General features: G+C 61.5%; 1 protein-coding gene across 1 annotated transcript; it reads left to right on the top strand.

The window, feature by feature from the left end:
• Positions 1-234: 234 nt before the first annotated feature.
• On the top strand, positions 235-12,227 carry PCGF2 (polycomb group ring finger 2). Its single transcript, XM_055789773.1, is given in 14 exon segments — positions 235-393; positions 3,827-3,966; positions 4,978-5,074; positions 7,088-7,143; positions 7,681-7,752; positions 7,787-7,842; positions 7,844-7,896; positions 8,016-8,021; positions 8,396-8,449; positions 8,619-8,718; positions 9,115-9,199; positions 9,912-9,946; positions 9,948-10,091; positions 10,094-12,227. Coding segments are annotated over 13 exon segments (1,032 nt in total). The 5' UTR covers positions 235-393; positions 3,827-3,854; the 3' UTR covers positions 10,256-12,227.
• The last annotated feature ends 6,806 nt before the right edge of the window (positions 12,228-19,033 follow it).

Below are 19,033 nucleotides of genomic sequence, written 5' to 3'. Positions count from 1 at the left end.
GGGGGGGGGGCTGTGTCCCGGCGGGGCGGGGCGGCGGGGAGTTGGGGGGGGGGGGGGGGGGGGGGAGCCCCAATCTCGGCCCCTCACTCCCCTCCTCCGCAACACCCCAAAGGAATGAGGTCACGTGAGGCGGGGCGGGGCCTGGCGGCGGCTGGAGGAGGGAAAAAAATAAAATAAAAAGGAGGAAAAAAAAATTAAAAAAAAAAAAAAGGAGGAGGAAGGAGGGGAAAAAAAAAAAAGAGGGAAAGAAAAAAAAAAAAAAAACAACTCGAGCGAGAGAAAAAAAAAAAGGCCCCGGCCGCAGCGCCCGCCGCCGCGCCGCGCCGAGCCGAGCCGTGCCCACCGGCGGGAGCGGGGGGGCGGCCGCGCCGCCGCCGCCGCCGCCGCCACCAGGTAGGGACGCGGTCCCGGGCCCCCCCCCCCCGCCGGGCCCCGCCGCCGGCCCCCCCGCGCCCTTTTCTCCCCGCGTTCAAGATGGCCGATGGCCGCCGCCTCCCCCCGCTTTGTGCCCGGGGCCGTGACACCCCCCCGGTGTGGGGCTACGGAGCCCTGACAGCCCCGCCGCCCCCCCCCGCGCGGACCCGGCGTGGCGTGGAGCGGGGTAGTGCGGGGGGGGGGGGGGGGGGGCGCGGCGGGAGCCCCCCCGAGGCGGGCGGGGGGCCGGGCTGTCAGGCGGCCCCGGGTACAAAGGGCTGCGGGGCTGCCCCACCCCCGGCCCCAAACCCCGCGTGTACCCCCCCCCAAAAAAAAAAAAAAGGGGGGGGGGGGGCTGCAGCTGGGCCCCCCCGGGCACAGCGCGGGGTCACGCGTGTCCGTGCCCGCACGCCGGTGCCAGGCGGGTGTCACGCACGGACACGTCGCACCGCCGGGACGGGGCGGGGGTGTGAGTGTGAGTGTGAGTGTGTGTGCGCGTGCCCTTGTGCGTACACGGGTGTGCGGACACGCGTGTCCGTGCCCTCCCCGTGGTGCTGCCCCCCCCACCCCCACCCCATTCCCCGCCACCGTTCGGCTCCTCGGCGGCGGCCGGTGCCCGGGTCCCGTCGGGGCGGCGGGCGCTGTCGGGGGGCGGCGGGTTCACGCTCCGGTGCCTTTTTGTCGTGTTGCCGGGGCGTGGGGGACCGTGGCCGCCGTGCGGTCGAGTGCCGGTTGGCGGGGGGGAGACGTCCCGGTTTAGTTCCCGGTTCCCGGGCTCGCCGCCGCCGGGGGCTCCTACGGGGAGGGGGCGGCCGGTTGGGTCTAAGTTACCGGTGACTTTGAAACGTCCTTCCCCGCCCGTGCGTGGTCCGGGGGGGATTTTGGGGATGGGGGGGGGGGGGGGGGCACACCATGCCGGGCCACCGCCCAGGGAGACAAAAGACCCCGAAAGCCGGGGCCGGGGGCGCGGGGAGCCCGGCGGCGGGACCCCTCCGGGTACCGGGCATCGCTGGTGGGACGGGGCGGCCCCGGGGGCTGCGGCTGGGCTGGGGCTGCGGCCGGCTCCGGTGCCCGGGGCGGGGGACGGGGCTTTGTTCGCCCCCACGGCAGGAAATCGCGGTTGTTATCACCCGGTTTATTAGAACCGGTTTGCGCCGGTGGCTCGGGCTCCCCCCTCCCGCGGAGACCCGGGCCGCCATTGGCGGCGGCGAGCACCAAAAGCAGCAAAATCCACCCAAAACGCGGCCCCGGTGTGGGCGGCCCGGTGCCCGGTGGAGCTGCCCGGTCCCCTGGCGGGGATCGGTGCGGGAGCCCGGGGCTGGGGGCTGCACCCCTCACCCCCCCTCCCTGGTGTTCTCCTGGCCGGGGGGAGCCTGGCAGTGGCCCCCCATCACCTGGGGGGTGCAGAGGGGTGGGGGCACCTGCCCGGGGGCAGCGGGGTGCAGGCGCGCTGGGGTGCCCCGCTGGGGGATGCCCAGGGGTGAGAGTTCAGCCGGGGGGGCTGGGGCTTCCCGAACACCCTGGTGCCCCTGGCCCCCTCTGCCAGGAGACCCTGGGGCTCGCCTTGGCTCCTGTGCCTCCATCCTCGAGGTCCCCATCTCCATGGTGTCCCCATCCCTGCAGCATCTGCATCCCGGTCCCCGTGGTGTCCCCATCTCTGCACACCTCCATCCTGGTCCCTGTTGTGTCCCCATCCCTGCACACCTCCATCCCGGTCCCTGTTGTGTCCCCATCCTGGTACCCGTGGTGTCCCCATCCCTGCCATCCCGGTCCCCGTGGTGTCCCCATCCCTGCACACCTCCATCCCGGTCCCTGTTGTGTCCCCATCCTGGTCCCCGTGGTGTCCCCATCTCTGCACACCTCCATCCCGGTCCCCGTGGTGTCCCCATCCTGGTCACCGTGGTGTCCCCATCTCTGCACACCTCCATCCTGGTCCCTGTTGTGTCCCCATCCCTGCACACCTCCATCCCGGTCCCTGTTGTGTCCCCATCCTGGTCCCCGTGGTGTCCCCATCCCTGCCATCCCGGTCCCCGTGGTGTCCCCATCCCTGCACACCTCCATCCTGGTCCCTGTTGTGTCCCCATCCTGGTCCCCGTGGTGTCCCCATCTCTGCACCCCTCCATCCCGGTCCCCGTGGTGTCCCCATCCCTGCACACCTCCATCCTGGTCCCCGTGGTGTCCCCATCTCTGCACACCTGCCTCTGGGGACTCCACGGTGGCCAAATGACCCGGGAGACCCAGGCTGGATCCCAGGAGAAGCACCGCAGGGATCGAGTGGGTTTGTGGGGCAGCTTCCCCAGGGCAGGTGCCTGGCCTGGGCTGGGTGTTGTACAGACACCCCCGCACGCACCACCCCCCCCCCGCGCACACACACACACACAGACGTGTGCCCTGGTTGCTCCCCGGTGCGGGGTTCACCCCACGTGGTGCCCGCGGTGCCTTCGCTGGGTGTCTCGGTGACCGGCTGTTGGCCGTCGAGTGTCCACCAAGGGCCTGGTGGTGACACCGCCGTGACCGCCTGTACCTCGGCTGTACGGGTGTTCCTGTGTGCCTGTGGGGAACGCGTGTAGCGCGTGCCTGTGTAGCATGTACCCCCGTGTGTGTGTCCCTGGAGGGGTGTGCGTGCGGTTGTTGCTGGGGGCACACCCCGCCACCGTGCCCACACTCATTGATACAAACCCCGGGTTTCATCTCCCCCTCGCCTCGGATGGTTGTAATAATATTCTGGCTCCTCTCCAAGTATCGAGGTTGCCATGGCAACAATAAAACTGCAGCGATTTCGGGCTCCGGCTCCAATCGTTTCCCATTGTAAACGTGCAAGTGCCCGAGCGGGCAGGCAGCAATTCCGCCGTGCCCCCCCGTGCACCGCCCCCCCCCCCGTGCACACCCACGTGCGTGGGTGCTGTGGATGCTCCCACGGGTGGGTGGCCAACACCAGACCCGGGAGTTTCTATAGAAACCGCCAGGCGGTGGCTGAAAATGCCTTTTTCCCTCAAACAAAACAAAAATACACTTTGTGTGTGTGTGTGTTTGGGCATGTGTGTGCGTTTGGGCACGTGTGTGCGCAGGCACCCCCCCCCAGGAGCTGCAGGCGAGGTGGGGGACAGGGGTGCTGTGGGGGACAGGGGTGCTGTGTGCCCCGCTCAGATGTTGCTCAGCGTGGTGGGGACCCCCGGGAAGATGTAGACATGAGGCAGGAGGAGCTGGCGGTGCCCGGGGTGGGGGGTGGGTGCTGCTTGTGCATCCCTGGGGCTCTGTCCCAGTGCTCCCAGAGCCACGTGTGGCATCTCGGGGGGAGCACCGGGCACCCCCACCCTGCCCTGGATTTGTCTGTTAAAGGGTGAAGTGGGTCCCGCAGGTCCCATCCTTGCACGGAGCAGCCGTTCAGGGGGTCCTGGGTGTTTCCCTGCAGGGAGGATCCCCCGCGGCGCTGCTCCAAAATGCACAGGACCACCAGGATAAAGATCACCGAGCTCAACCCCCACCTGATGTGCGCCTTGTGCGGCGGCTACTTCATAGACGCCACCACCATCGTGGAGTGTCTGCACTCCTGTGAGTGTTCTGGGTCCCTGGCTGGGGCCATGCTGCACCCATGGGTGCCCTGAGCCATGGGAAGGGTGGTCGTGCTGCACCCATGGGTGCCCTGAGTGGCCGTGCTTCACCCATGGGTGCCCTGAGCCACAGGAAGGGTGGCCATGCTGCACCCATGGGTGCCCTGAGTGGCCGTGCTGCACCCATGGGTGCCCGATGCCATGGGAAGGGTGGTCATGCTGTACCCATGGGTGCCTGATGCCATGGGAAGGGTGGTCGTGCTGCACCCATGGGTGCCTGATGCCATGGGAAGGGTTGTTGTGCTGTACCTATGGGTGCCCTGAGTGGCCGTGCTGCACCCATGGGTGCCCTGAGCCACAGGAAGGGTGGCCGTGCTGCACTCATGGGTGCCCAATGCCATGGGAAGGGTGGCCATGCTGTACCCATGGGTGCCCTGAGTGGCCGTGCTGCACCCATGGGTGCCCCATGCCATGGGAAGGGTGGCCGTGCTGTACCCATGGGTGCCCTGAGTGGCCGTGCTTCACCCATGGGTGCCCTGAGCCACACGAAGGGTGGCCGTGCTGCACCCGTGGGTGCCTGATGCCATGGGAAGGGTTGTTGTGCTGTACCTATGGGTGCCCTGAGTGGCCGTGCTGCACCCATGGGTGCCCTGAGCCACAGGAAGGGTGGCCGTGCTGCACCCATGGGTGCCCAATGCCATGGGAAGGGTGGTCATGCTGTACCTATGGGTGCCCTGAGTGGCCGTGCTGCACCCATGGGTGCCCGATGCCATGGGAAGGGTGGCCGTGCTGCACCCATGGGTGCCCTGAGTGCCCGTGCTGCACCAGGACCCTCCTGCGGTGCCCAAACCCATCCTGCCTGAGGTGTGGCTGGCGCGTGGAGCGCAGGGTCCTGGATGGGGCCCTGGCCCCGAACTGGTGCAGGGGTGTGGGGCGCTTTGCTGGGTGGCAGAGGGGCTCTGCCCCCCCCCCCCCCTCCGTCCGTCCGCTCACGCCGCGTCTCTCCCCGCAGTCTGCAAAACCTGCATCGTCCGCTACCTGGAGACGAACAAGTACTGCCCCATGTGTGATGTCCAAGTGCACAAAACCAGACCCCTCCTCAGCATCAGGTGAGCCGAGGGGGGTCCCCACGCGCCCCCGGCCCCAGCGCGTCCCCGAGCCCCGGCCCGTGTGGGTGCAGCCCTGCAGGGACCAGCTGCATCTCTCGCAGCGTGAAACCTCTGCGCCTGACCCTGCATCCCGCAGCAGTGGGGACTGGGATGCTCTCCGGGTGGAATGGGAGTGGGGACGGTGGGAGATGCCACCATGGAAGGGACCGGACTTGGGGACAGGCTGGGGCAGGTGCCAGCCAGAGCAAGGGCTGCCCTGTGCCCATCCCTCAGCATCCCGCACCGCAGGGATCCGTCCATCCCCACGGCCCCTCCGTCCATCCCCACGGCCCCTCCGTGCATAGATTAACCTGGGACCCCCTGTGCTTTCCAGCTGCCTGCTCTGTCCCCGTGGGGACGGTGCCGTGTCCCTCGGGGGACGCTGAAGGGGCGCCCGGTGGCTTCGCTGGGGAAAGCCAGACACATCCCATCACTTGTGGAATTGGCTCTGCAGGTGGTTGGCATAGAAACCATGAAAGGCTGTGATACATCACTCGCCTTTTTTTTTTTTTTTAAATCCTTTTTTTTTTTTAGCCTCTTCCATGTAAATCTGTTTCTGTAGTAACACTTTTTCTGCCCCCTTTTTTTTTTTTTTTTTTTTTTTTTTTTTCTGGTTCACTATGAAATATTTACACTCTGGCTCCCACAGCTCCCTCGCCGAAACATCCCTGCCTGTGTGCCGAGACGGATACGCAGCCGCCGAGCGTGGCTGCCACGGTGGCACCGGTGCTTTGGCATCCCGGCGGGTCGCGGTGGGGGGAAATGTGGGGTGCGTGGGCAGCGGTGCTGCGGTGGGTGGCGGGGGGTCCTGAGCCAGATGGGGTGCCATCGAAAACTGCACCGATGAGGGGCTGGCTTTCCCCTTGGCTTCCCAAACCGGTGCCGTGGTGCCGTGGCAGCACCAAAACACCCACACGCTGGGCATGGTGCTGAGGGTGCTGCCCATGTGTGGACCCCCAGCCCCCCGCCCAGCACCACCGTCCTGGGCTGAATGGGGTGGTTGACTCATGCAAGAGCAGGGACCGGCTGGTAATTAAGCTGTCAATCAAACGGCTGAGGTTGTTTTTTCATTAGCTTGCTGTAAATTATAAAGTAAATTCGCCGGGTATGTATTATAAATAAAATCACAGCGGGGCCCCGTGAACCGGAGTGACATCACCGAGGAATTAGGGATAAAAGACATAGCTGGGCTAAAAATAATATAGGGTACGGTCATTTGTTTTTCTTTAGAATAAAGGCCTTATTATTAAAACGGAAATAATTGCAGATATAATTTACTTTTCACCAGTCCCACTGCTCTTGCTTTGTTTTTGAGATATTATTTTTTTAATTCATTTGAGCTGCTGCTTTTAAATTGGCGGGGTTTGGAGCCCAAGCCTTCCCGCAAAATCCCATTCCCCGCTCCGTGCTGAGGATGGGATTCGAGTTTCCCCCAGTTCCTCCAGTGCGTTAGAAGATCCCACCTGGAGATACCCACATTTTAGGGAATCCACTTGGCTTTCCTGTAGGACAGCCCGAGAGTGGCTGCTCCCTGCTCTCCTTACAGCAGAGGGAACCGGCAGCCGAGTCCAAAAATAAAATCAGATGCAAATGAAAACTTGCAGAAACATTTGCCAATCTTAGATTTTATTTTAATTTTTTTTTAGATTCTTGATGAGTTTTTGTAATTGTTTTGACTACTGAAACGGATCCTGGCCCCAGAATCCTGCTGTCGTAATTCCTAGCAATTACAAGGATTTTTTAAATGGTTTTCTTGTTTTTTCCAGAGTTAACCCTTTGCGGTGAGCGCGGGAGCTGACAGGGAGCCGGGGCTTTGTACTGGGAGCTTACTGGGAGGGAGATGGGGTGGGGGGAGCAGCCTGCGGGCTGGCGGGGGGCACGGGGGGCAGGGCAGCTTTCAGCAGCCCAGGGGAGGAAGCTGCTCCCGAATCCAGCTGATTTCTCTCTTCTTTCCTATTTCTTTCTTTCCCCCAGGTCGGACAAAACCCTACAGGACATAGTGTACAAACTGGTCCCGGGGCTTTTCAAAGGTACAGCCCTGGGCGGTGATAACTGGGTGGGTTTGGGGGTGTCTGTATCTCTCCCCCCCAGTGAAACTGGTCCCCCAGCTTCCCCGCTGCCCACGCAGACCCCTGCCCGTGTCACGGGGACAGCAGGAGAACGTGTGGTCCCAACGGACACGGGGATGGGTCCATCCGGATAGCGCCCATCCCGGGGGGTGCTGCTGGGGGGAACCCCGAAAAGCAGAGCTGGGACCAGGAGCCGCGGATTTGCTTTCCGAGCACCTGCCCCTCCTTGGTGGGGGGCAAAGTGTGGGGGTCCGCAGGTGTGGCGAGCCCGAGGACAGTCGAGCCGCCGTAAGGGTGTTCTCCCAGCAGCGGATTTGCAGCCGCTTCGAGGGTTTTACTGGTACGACTGGGCTGCTCTTGCCAAAGCCACTGCCCTCACCGGGGCCGTCCGCACCGTGAGCGGTGCTCAGCGATCCGGGGTTCCTGGGGCTCCCCTCCTCGCACCCATCTCCCCCTTGGTGCGGTTTTTCCTCCCCCCTCACCTCCCTCCTCCCGCAGATGAGATGAAGAGGCGGCGTGATTTCTACGCAGCCTACCCCATCCTCCCTCTGGCTGTGCCCCCTCCCCGTGGTGGCTCAGCCTTTCCCTCCTTCTGCTCCTGCAGTTCCCAACGGATCCAACGAAGATCGCGGGGAAGTGTCCGAGCAGGACAAGGGCAAACCTGACAGACGATGAGATTGTCAGCCTGTCCATAGAGTTTTATGAAGGGTCGAGGTACAATTTTCTGGCTGCTCCACAGCCCCTGCCTCTGGGGGTTGTCAATAAACTCCCCCCACCCTCTCTCCCCGCTCCGGAGATGGAGCTGGGGGCGCCTGGCACGGCCCCCCGCTCAGGGATCGGTGTGTCCAGGGATGCTTGGATGGATGGAGGAGCACCCCCAAAGCTCAGCTCCCCCGGTCCCCCCATCCTGCATCCTCTGAGGGCGCGATGCCCCGGCATCGCTGCTGCCCTGGGCAGCTCCTTCCCGCGCAGCAGAGCCCAAGGGCTGCCCCATCCCGGTGCCTCCGAGGTGCTGCTGGATTGGAAACGCAGGGAATTTGGGCACGTGTGTGGTCAGGGGGGGGCGAAAGCAGAGCTCGGCTGGGGGTCGCTGGGTGTTTCCCCCCCTTGTCGCCCCTCCCGGGATACCCCCCCTTGGTGAGTGATTTTTTCCTCTTCCCGCCCTTTTGATTCCTCCGTCAGCTTCGTCCTGTGTTTGCTTTCCTCCCCACAGAGAGGAGAAGAAAGGGGACGGTGGAGAACGGGGACCTGGAGAAGGAGAAGGTGAGTGTGGTGGGACCGCGGCACGGAGAGCTGCGTGGCCAGCTGCCCTCCCCGGCTTTTGGGGTGGGGGTGTGGGGGGGCACCCCCAAACCACCTGGGAACTGCCCATTAATTGCACGGCGGACTCTCAGCAACGCCTCTCCCCCCCGGCCCCCTCCCGCTGCGCCCCCCAGAAGAACGGGGGTACGGTTCCTGCGCTGCCCCGCCGCGATGACCGTCATGCACCTGGCCAAGTTCCTCCGCAACAAGATGGATGTTCCCAGCAAGTACAAGGTGAGCGTGTGCCCGGGGCTTTCCCTGCGCTCCGCTGGGCTTGGGGGGGGGCGGGGGGGGGGCGGGGGGCGATGCCATGTCTCCATCCCGTGTTGCATCCATCCCCCGCTGCAAACACGCCGCGTTCCCTTGTTCCCGAATATCGCGGCTCTGCTGCGCAGCCTGGGCTTTGCATCCCCAGCGGGCGGGTGCTGGGGCAGGATCCGGCCCTTAAGGCTTGTTGCTGGAAAACCGAATTTGCTCCAGCTTCTGGCAAGGGCAGCCCCGCGACCCCCGGGACCCCCGGCAACCCCCAGTTTGGGGATGGCAAAGCCTCAATGCCCCAGGAGCGACTCCGGGGGGGCTGGCGGTGCCTCTGCCCCTGTGCTGGGGGGCTGACGCTGTCCCCTGCGCCAGGTGGAGGTCCTCTACGAAGACGAGCCCCTGAAGGAGTATTACACCCTGATGGACATCGCCTACATCTACCCCTGGAGGAGGGTAAGCCCAGCTGCCGACCCGTCGGCACCGGTGCCGGGGCTTGGCCGGGGGGAAAAGCCTGGAAAAGCAGTTCTTTGGGGAAAGGTTAGAGGCACTGGAAACCTCACAACGGCAAAGCTTAAAAATGGAAAAGTTAGAGATGGAAAAGCTTCAAAACTGAAGAACTCAAAAATTGGGAAACTTAAAAATGGAAAAACTTTAAAATTGGAAAACTTAAAAATGGAAAAACTTAAAAATGGAAGAACTTAAATTTGGAAAACAAAAATGGAAAAACTTAATAATTGGAAAACTTAAAAATGGAAAAACTTAAAAATTGGGAGAAAAACTTAAAAATGGAAAAACTTAAAAATTGGGGAAAAACTTAAAAATTGGAAAACTTAAAAATGGAAAGACTTAAAAATTGGAAAACAGAAATGGCAAAACTTAAAATTGAAAAACTTAAAAATGGAACAATTAAAGATTTGAAAATATTAATTGAAAAGCTTAACAACTGGGAGACCTTAGAAAGGGGAGCACCTCAAATAAACCCCAGGTGCCCCCTCCAATGCAGAGGTGTTTGCTCCAGCTGGGATTTTAGGAGGTGGGGGGCTTTTCCCCCCCCTTTCTGCAGGGCAGGCGGGAGGGCTGGTGGCCGGCACTGGGTGCTGCAGTGCCGTCGTGGCACGGGGTGCCATGGGGTGCTGGTGCCATGGGTCTGCTGCCTCTCCCGCTCGCAGAACGGGGCCCCCTGCCGCTGAAATACCGCGTCCAAACCCGCCTGCAAGCGGCTGAAGCTGTCCCAGCCGGCCCCCTCCGAGGGCACCAACACCAGCGGCGCATCCGAGTGCGAGTCGGTCAGCGACAAAGCCCACAGCCCCGCCACGCTGCCCGCCACCTCGTCCTCCCTGCCCAGCCCCTGGCACCCCCCTCCCACGGCTCGCCCAGCTCCACCGGTGGCAGCGGCACTGCCGGCACTGGCACCGCACTCAACGGCACCTCGAACTGCCCCCCGCTGCCCCCCCGCCAGCCGGTGCCCGCAAAACGACTGTCAACGGCAGCGCCGCCTCCGCCCTTGACCTAAGCACCGACCACACAGGGGACTCCTGGCTGGGTTTTATATATCTATATATATTATATATATACATATATAAATATATATGTGTACATAGGGAGAAAAAAAAATTATACATACTTATTTTCTATTGATTGACCAGATTAATTTAAAAATGCAAATAAGACACATAAATGTGGTTGAATATTTTTAAATGATTTTTTTTCCTTTTTTTTTTTTTTTTTTTTTTTTTAAATTTTAACTTATGTAAGCTGCATGCCGGAGCCGGGAGCCACGCAGGCACTGCTGCCTTCCTTGCTTATTTTCCCTTTTAACGCTTTTCACTCTCCTCCCCCATCCCTCTCCCCTCGCACCCACCGGGAGCGAGACGGGGCGGTGAGCGGGGACTCCCGGCTGCACAGGTAAGGGCCAAGCACAGGTAAGGGCCAAGCACAGAAGCCAAAAACTCCCGCCTCCCCAGCCCCGCCGTGCCCTGCATTATTATTTTTTTTTTTATTCCGTTTATTTCAGTTTTTTTGGCCACCAGGCTAAATAACATGGTGCCCTGTGGCTGGCTGGGACCACCGGTCCATTTGTTGGCATCGAGCATCGCTTGCTGGCGTTACCCACCCCCCTCAGTTTTGCTTTGCCGTGCACATTTCTGGTTCTGTATCCCTGAGTGGTCTCTGGACAGGCAAAGCCTCACACAGACGCTTCCCTTTATGCACAGTAAGTAGGTTCCTTTTTTTTTTTTTTTTAATATTTTTTCCAGCTTAAAAAAAAAAAAAATTATGCTTGCAACTTGGTGGCGAAGGGCTGGCCGGAGCAGTGGTAGGAGCACAAGCCCCGCGGAATATTGGTGTCTCCCCTCCCCGGGGCAGCACTGGGTGCCAACTCCGGGAAATTTTGTCTGGGGGCATCTAAACCATTGGGGGCTGCACTGGGTGAGTCAATGTGGGACCCAGGGGCTTCAAATGCCCCGGCAGGGGGCACGGGACACCCCCCCCCCATCACTGGCTCCCCGCTCAAACGCACGGCTTCAACACTGCGTTTCAGAGCGTTTCTTTTTCTGTTCTCCGCCCTGTCCTTCCCATCCTCTCCTCCTGCCCCCACACTGGGTTTTTAAAAAAAGAAAATAAAAAAAATAAGACTACAGTGCCTTTAGCCAGGAGGCTTCGGTGAGGGGGCGAGTGTGGGAAGGTGCTGCCGTGTTCTGGGTGGGAGTAGAGCGACACCGGCATCACCGCCTGCTCCGGGGAAAGGGACCAACTTTCTACACTGTCAAAAAAAAAAAAATTAAAAAAAAAAGCACATGAGCCCCAGGGAGCGCAGAACCCAGGGGTTTTCTCTCCTGCCCTTGCTGGGGAGGGGGATGAATGACAAAAAAAAAAGCAAGTGCCTGCAGCGCCTGGCCGGCACCCCACGGCCAGGCTACGGCCCGCCCGGCACGGCACGGGGGCGAACCAAAGGAAGGTGGCACAGGAATCGTATGACCAGCCCGACTCCAAAGGTCAGGAAACGTGGGATGTTGTTATTGTAATTTTTTTTTAACTTTTAATTCTTTGTTTTGAAGTACTGCATCCCCATCACGGATGTGACAGCGGCACCTTTGCTACAGCACAGCCCTGGCCGATGGGGTCCGGGGGGGTCCCCTCTTCTTTGCTCCCCATCCCCGGGCTGTGGCTGGACGAGGGGCTCAGAGCATGTCAGGGGGCTCCATTTGTCTCGACTTTGACACCCCCTTTTCTCCTTGTAAATAGGCCAGAATTAACTGAGGGAGGCAGCTGAAGTGCCTCGGTCTGGGGGTTGTGGGGGGCTCTTGGGGGGGGGCGTTTTGTTTTCTGTTTTTCCCTCTATGGTACAAACCAAATTGCTCTGTATGTTTGCATCCTGTATGACGTTTTAATGTCTTGTAATATATCCCAATATTCATATATTGTTCTCGGTTAAACATTTGTATAACTATACAGCTTTGTAAATGTAATAAATGCTGCAGACTGTCCTTCCCTTCGTCCGCTTGTCCAGGCGCCGCTGCCCGGGGTCCCTCCGTCCCGCGCTCTGATGGGCACCCCCAGCTCCGGCAGCACAAACCGCTCCTGAAATTCCCCCTTTTCCAACAAAATATTTTCTTCCCCAGCCATCCCTGAGCTTTGTTATCCTTGGCAGGGCCCCAGCGGGGCAGAAGGCAAAACTGCTGCCCCCGTGGGGGGGGTGAGGTTGGTTTTCTGCAGCTGGTGGCAACCCTCAGTGCTCGGTAATTAAGGTTAATTGGGTGGGAGCTGAGCATCTCATCCCCGCTGCGGTACCCAAGGGCTGAGCATCCCCTGTGGTCCCGAGCTGTGGTACCCAAGGCTGAGCATCCCTGCGGTCCCGAGCTGCCGGTGGGGCTCCATCGTTGTGGGGTGCAGCCGTGTCACGGCTGGGGGGGGGGGGGCTGTGCCCCCTGCACAGCCTCCTCCTTGTGGGTGCCATCACAGTAAGGGGGGGAGCGGGTGCGCTTGCACCCACAGAGCCAGACTGTGCCCCCCTCCTCCGGGGTGAAGCGCAGGGGGGAGACCCCCCGGGGCTGCTTTCTTGTGGGCGCCGTCACAGAAGGGCTGCAAAGCAAACGGGGAGGTAAAGCGGGGAGTGGGGGGGGTGGGATTTGGGGGCGCCCGGCTGGCCCGGGGGCCGCGCAGCTGCTCCCCACCGGGTATCAAAACGAGGGGACCACGACCCCCCCCCCCATCCCCACGGCTGCACACCCATGATGCAGCGCATCCCCCGGGAATTGCGGGAGCTGCCGGGCGGGGGGGGGGGGGGGGGGGGGGGCAGCAGCAGCTCCTGCCCCCCCCAGCCCCCCCGGGCCCGGGCCTGCCCGTGTCCCCCCGCCCCCCCGGAGCCCCCCCCAGCCCCACCTGGCTCTTGCTGTGCCCGCAGGCGCACCAGGCGTATCTCTTCCCCCGCCTTCAGCTCCACCGGGAACGGCTGCGCGGCGGCGCCCCACCGGCCGGGGGGGGGGCCGAGCAGGGGCGCACGGGGGGGGGCGGGGAACAGGGCCGGGGTGCCCATCCCCCCCCCCGGCGCCCCCCGGCGCCCCCCCCGCCGCTCTCACCAGTGACACAAGCGCGACCGGCCTCAACAGCATCGCGGCCTCGGTCACCTCCCCCCGACGGTCACCTCTCCCCCCCCCCCCCCCGGGCTCCTCCCCCCCCGGTCACCTCCCCCCCCGGCTCCTCCCACCCCCGGTCACCTCCCCCCCCCGGCTCCTCCCCCCCGGTCACCTCCCCCCCGGCTCCTCCCACCCCCCGGTCACCTCCCCTCAGGCTCCTCCCACCCCCGGCTCCTCCCACCCCGGTCACCTCCCCCCCGGCTCCTCCCACCCCCGGTCACCTCCCCCCCGGCTCCTCCCACCCCCGGTCACCTCCCCTCAGGCTCCTCCCACCCCGGCTCCTCCCACCCCCGGTCACCTCCCCTCAGGCTCCTCCCACCCCCGGCTCCTCCCACCCCCCGGTCACCTCCCCCCCGGCTCCTCCCACCCCGGCTCCTCCCACCCCCTCGGCCCCTCCCCCCCGCCCCGTCGGAAGAGCCGGGCCCGGCCCGGCGGAGCTCCCCCGCCCGCTGCACAAAGCTTCCCCCTGGCACCGGGACCCCCCCCGGGACCCCCCCGGGCGCTCTGGGCCGCCTCCCATCCCCCTCCCCCCGCGGGGTTTGGGGGTTCGCCCACCCCCCCAGAGCTGCAGGCGGGGGGGGGGGGGGTGTCCCTCTGCTTTGCCAAATGCCGCTTCCCTGGAAATTAATTTTTTAAGGATCAAAGGGTTGGGGACACCACCCCCCCCCGCCCCCCCCTTTCTTTTTATAAACGTTTATCTACGGGGGAAACTTCGTTTTTCTGCACGCGGAGCTGATGAAGCTCTGCAGAGGGTGGCACGTGCCGGGGGGGGCGCCACCATCCCACCCGGGGTCACGGTCCCCAGCCCCGCTGCGTCCTGCGGGGGGGGGGGGTGCCCACGGCCTCCACCTGCCACCCCCCATTCCTCCATCCCCCATCCCTCATCCCGCCAGCCCACCACGCCGCCAGCCCACCACCCCCGCCATCCCCCCACCCCACCACCCTGCATCCCACCACCCCCCATCCCCCACCCCGGGGCACTGGGAGCCAGGGCCCATCCAGGCGCCGCGCGTCACCCTTTCAGAGGTGTTAACCCAATGTCCAAGCCAAAACCATTTTATTTTCCTTCCTAAAGCGCCCCCCACCCACCCACCCCGGCACCAAGGGCCCTTCTCCCCCCTGCCGTCCCCCAGGGCCGGGGCAGACCCCCCCCCTCCAGCCAGCGACCCCCAAACCTGGACCCCCCCAGTTCAATGCCGAGGAAGGTGGCACATTCTCCGTTTAACACCGCTCACTTGGCAGCCCAGCTGGGGGTCTACCAGATCACTGGATCGCTTGGGATCCACTGCCCTGGAGGTTTGCCAGATCACTGGATTGCTTGGGATCTCCTGCCCTGGGGATTTGCCAGATCACCGGATTGCTTGGGATCCACTGCCCACCGGTAACCTCACTGCTCCATGGATCACGGAGCTCTGCTGAGCATCGCGCCCGTCCCCACGACACCAAGGAAGCCAGAGACAGAAGGGGATCTTTTTAACCTACTTTTTTTATTTTTTGGAAAACATTCTTTTAATCAAAAGGATGAGGACCGACCGGGACAATTTCTCAGTCTTACAAAGAGGTGGATGGTACAAAGACGTTCCCCCGCGTTAAGGGGGAACAGGAGCAGTTTCCCAAGGGATCCTGCTGCCCTTGGCACCTGAATTGGAGTTTGTCCCTAGGAAATTACAAGGAGGAGCATCTTCCCCTCGAGCCCCCCGCAGCGAGCACGGAGCAGACAAACAGGTAAGAAAGTCTGTACATTCCAGGCTACAAACCTGCCCACGGCAGTTTTCAAATAAAACCCTTTTCTTAGGGGGAAAAAAAAAAAAAAAAAAAACCAAACCACCACACGCCCCATACATATATCTGCTTATATGTTTATGTTCTTGTATTTGCAACTCGCCGCTTCTCTCCCTGCTCTCTTGTTTCCAGGGGTCCCTCTGGCCCGCTCGAGACCGGCTGCACCGTGAGGAGCCCTTGTCACTCCCAGGATGCGCTGAAATCCCTGTGAAATCCAGGCTGGACATGGGCAGGGGCTGTGCTGAGCAGGGATGGAGCTCTGCATCTTCCCAGCTTTCCCAAGCAGCAGAACCAGCTACCGAGATGCAGGAATGCACCCGGCCGTGCCTACGCGGGGACCCGTCTGCAGCCCATCATTTAGTTCGGTGCCCCCCCAGAACCTGGGTCACCCCCCAGATCCTGGGCCACCCCCCCTCCTGCTCACTCCAGCTTTTAGGTCTGCAAACCCTGGTTAAACCGTCCGCAGAGGCTCCCTGCTGCTCAGGCAGGTGCTAAAACGTCGCATTTACTGCTTAAAATAAAAATATAAACCAGGCCCTGGGGGGTGTCTGTGCTTCACCCCTCAGTTGCAATGTCACACGGAATTTGGAGCGTGGTCACAGATCAGCGCTGCTGGGCAGGATCCTGAGGACTTTTCAGAGTTAAAATGATCCTTGTGAACTAAACACGAGTTTTTCCGTTTTCGTCCGTTGAAAACATTGGTAGCACGAGCCAATTTCTTCAAATTCTGATAGATTTTTGAAAGATCGACTGAAAAAAAGCCCATGTAGAGCTTCCCTCCTGCCACCAGGCCAGCGTTGCTCCAGCTGGAGCAGCGGGTTTGCGGCAGGGAGCTGGGGGGGGGGCATTCAGGCAGAGCAGCCCCCCCATGCACACCAAGGGGACAAGGGATAAATGGAGCCAGGTGGATTGGGCTGAGCCTGAACCAAACCCTCCCTCCCAGCACAACCTCACCAAAGGTCTTCACAGCCAAAAAAAAAAAAAAATCCCTGCAGCACCACTGCTCCCACCCATCGTCCCCGTTTGTGCTCCGCAGCTCCCACCACCACCATGCCCCGGTGCTGGTGTCCGGAGCCGGGCAGCAATGGGCTGTGAGGGAATTTTCCATGCGAGGATCCTCACGCAAAACCCACGGAGCTGAAGGAAAGGCTCCACCTGCCCTCGCTGCCCCAGCCAGCAGCAATTGCACCGAGAGCCACAGTGACCAGCACCGCCAGAAGGACCAGAAGGGCTGTTGCAGCATCCCGTGGTCCCAAGGAGCTTCTCGGCACGATTGAAGCCACATGGGACACCCAGGAGCTCCTGCTTCCCACTGCGGGGTACCACAGAGCTGGGGTCCCTTTTCTGGTTGTGTGGGGGGGGAAGAACAAAGTGCAGGGGACTGGGCGCCCAAGCAAATGAGTCCTCTCTGCACCTCTGCTTCCCCATCCGGAAAATGGGAGAAGCAAGGACACCTCTGAATTGCAGTTTCAGACCTGCTGCTGCAAAGTTACTATTAGAATTATTGCTACTTCACCCTTTCCTGCAAAGGTGACATCCACAGCCTTTATGACAACTCCATTTCTTAGACTAAATGCACGAAGGAGAGGCACCAGGGACCCATTCAGCTCCCCGCCTCAAGGCTGTTTTGATCACAGGCACTTGATTATTTTTACTTATGTGGGTTTAAGAAACCGCATAGCACAGCATAGACCAAGGGCAACGGTAAATAACAGAGCAGCACGAGCTGCCAGCTCTGACGGACTGGCTGGGCTGGAAAAGAGCCCTTGGAAAACCGCTTTGGGCACAGGGCTGCCTGCTCAGCCCCTGCCCAGCTGGGACCTGGCCGGTGCCTTTACCAGCAAACACAAACCAGAGCAAAGCCCTTGTCACCACCTGGAGAAGGGCGTGCAAACAAACCCGGCTTTACCGTGCAAGGGTTTTGGAGCGACCGGCACTGCTGCTTGTGCGCAGGCAGCCCCCGGTGCAAGCCGTGGTGATGCTGTCCCTCAGTGAGGTCTTGGGGACAGGTGGGACACTTCAGACCAAGGGAAGCCCCCAGGCCGGTGGCCCTTTCCCCGGTTCTCCTCTGCAGCAGGAAAGTGTCTGCGTCCTAGAGCCGATCTGCCGGTCACGCCAAACAACAGCCGCCTGTTCTGAGCCCCCCGGGGATCTGCTCCACCACCGCAGCGGGCTGGATCCCCGCTTGCTTCAGACATCTCAGTCACCTCTCACCCTGCCAACTAGCCTGAACATTTTACCCCCAAGAGAATGACACCATCTGCTTGGTATTTCTTCTCTGGAGTCTTCTACTGAGCACGTGAGAAGATCTCGTCTATGTCTGTATTGTCTTTGGTACAGAGCCAAGGGGCTCAAGCCATCTGCATCCCTGCAGCCTGCGGGGACGGGGATGGAGCCTGAACCAGCCCCGTCCCACTGGGATTCGTGGCTAGAGCACACGTGCCAGTGTGGAACCAGAGAGAAAACCAGGGCCCTGCACAGCCCAGTAAGCACCAGTGCCGGGGGAGCCCCTGTCCATTCAACAGCTGCACCCAGGGGACACCGGTGACCAGTTGGGAGAGACTTGGGAAGAGGAGGGCTCTGCGCAGGATTGCTCGGACAGCACGTTTCGTGCACCTGCTACAGATGTTTCTCCCGTTATCCTGGTCCGAGAAGACACCACGACCTGCTCATCAGGCACAAAACCACTGAACGCGGCTCAGCACCTTCCCCTCGTCGTCCTTCCAGTCTCCATCCACGCGAAACAGGAACAGACATGCTACCGAGGGCCGAGCCGTAGCAAGAGGAGAACCACGCCAGAACCGCCCCAGCGGCACCTGCCTTTTTCGTGTTTCAGGGCTCCAAGAAAGGCAGCAGAGCTGGACCCAAGACCTTGGTGCTCCACGGCATCCCCTGCTCCTCCCTGCCAGCCTGTGCCGCAGCGCCGACCACCAACAGACACTTGCAGCTCCCAGCTACCGCAGAGCGCGCCCGAGCCCTCGGCACCAGGCACCAAACCCCCTGCCCCTTCCAAAAACCAGCTGCAAGTTTCCCCCAACGACCCCGAGCACCCGCTGACCCGACTCTGCAAGAGCCGCCCTCGCCTGCCAAACTCCGTCTCCTCTGAATGACCCTTTAACTGACCAAAATCAACTTGTCGAGATAAAACCGTCAACTCCTGGGTCTCCAGTTCACTCTGCGCTCCCCTCCTGGCAGATCTTGGGCTGTCTGGAGAAACCTGGGCAAATTCTTTGGCCTCCGATTTTCCCCCGGCCCGGGGCGGCAGCGCTGACTGTTGGTCCATGAGACAGAAAAGCACTTGTGGGAGAATCAGGTGCCGGGGGAGAATTTCAAGGAGCCCTGTGAACCCAGAGGGCAAACAGGGTCCACCTCGCTGATGGGCTGTGACTGGGAAAAAAAAAAAAAGGGTTGGTAAAACCAGCTTCTGAGGAAGAAGCAGGAGGAGACGGCGGAACCCTGGAGCCTGTGGGCTAAAAGACAGAAAATTACGCAGTTTTGGAACGAGACCCACGCAAGTGCCCAGCCAGATAGAACTGCGGAGCCTGGAGCGGGAGTTGGTTTTCTCCAGAGCAGGACACGTTTCCAAACCAGATTTTCCGCAGAGACCTCATCCCCCAGCTATGCAGGGCTGTCTGGGGGAGCGGAAACCAGAACAGAGCAGGACCAGCACGAGTCCTTCCCTTTGCTGTTGAGGAGAAACAAACTCTTGGGAGAGGGGAGGCCGGAGGAGCCGGCTGGAAGGCTGAAAAGGTTGGTGAGTTCGGTTTTGGGCAGCTCTGCGGATCAGCAGGGGCTAGCGCTCTTCTCTGGGGGGAACAGCCACCAACGGGTCCCCGCTTGCCCTGGCCCCCCTTCGCCCCCCAGGTGCCAAGGAA

This window comes from Falco peregrinus, chromosome 18 (genome assembly GCF_023634155.1).
Source record: "Falco peregrinus isolate bFalPer1 chromosome 18, bFalPer1.pri, whole genome shotgun sequence".
In the NCBI taxonomy this organism is placed as follows: Eukaryota; Metazoa; Chordata; class Aves; order Falconiformes; family Falconidae; genus Falco; species Falco peregrinus.
Note: the sequence above shows the minus strand (reverse complement) of the source record. Positions and strands in the feature narration are given on the sequence as shown.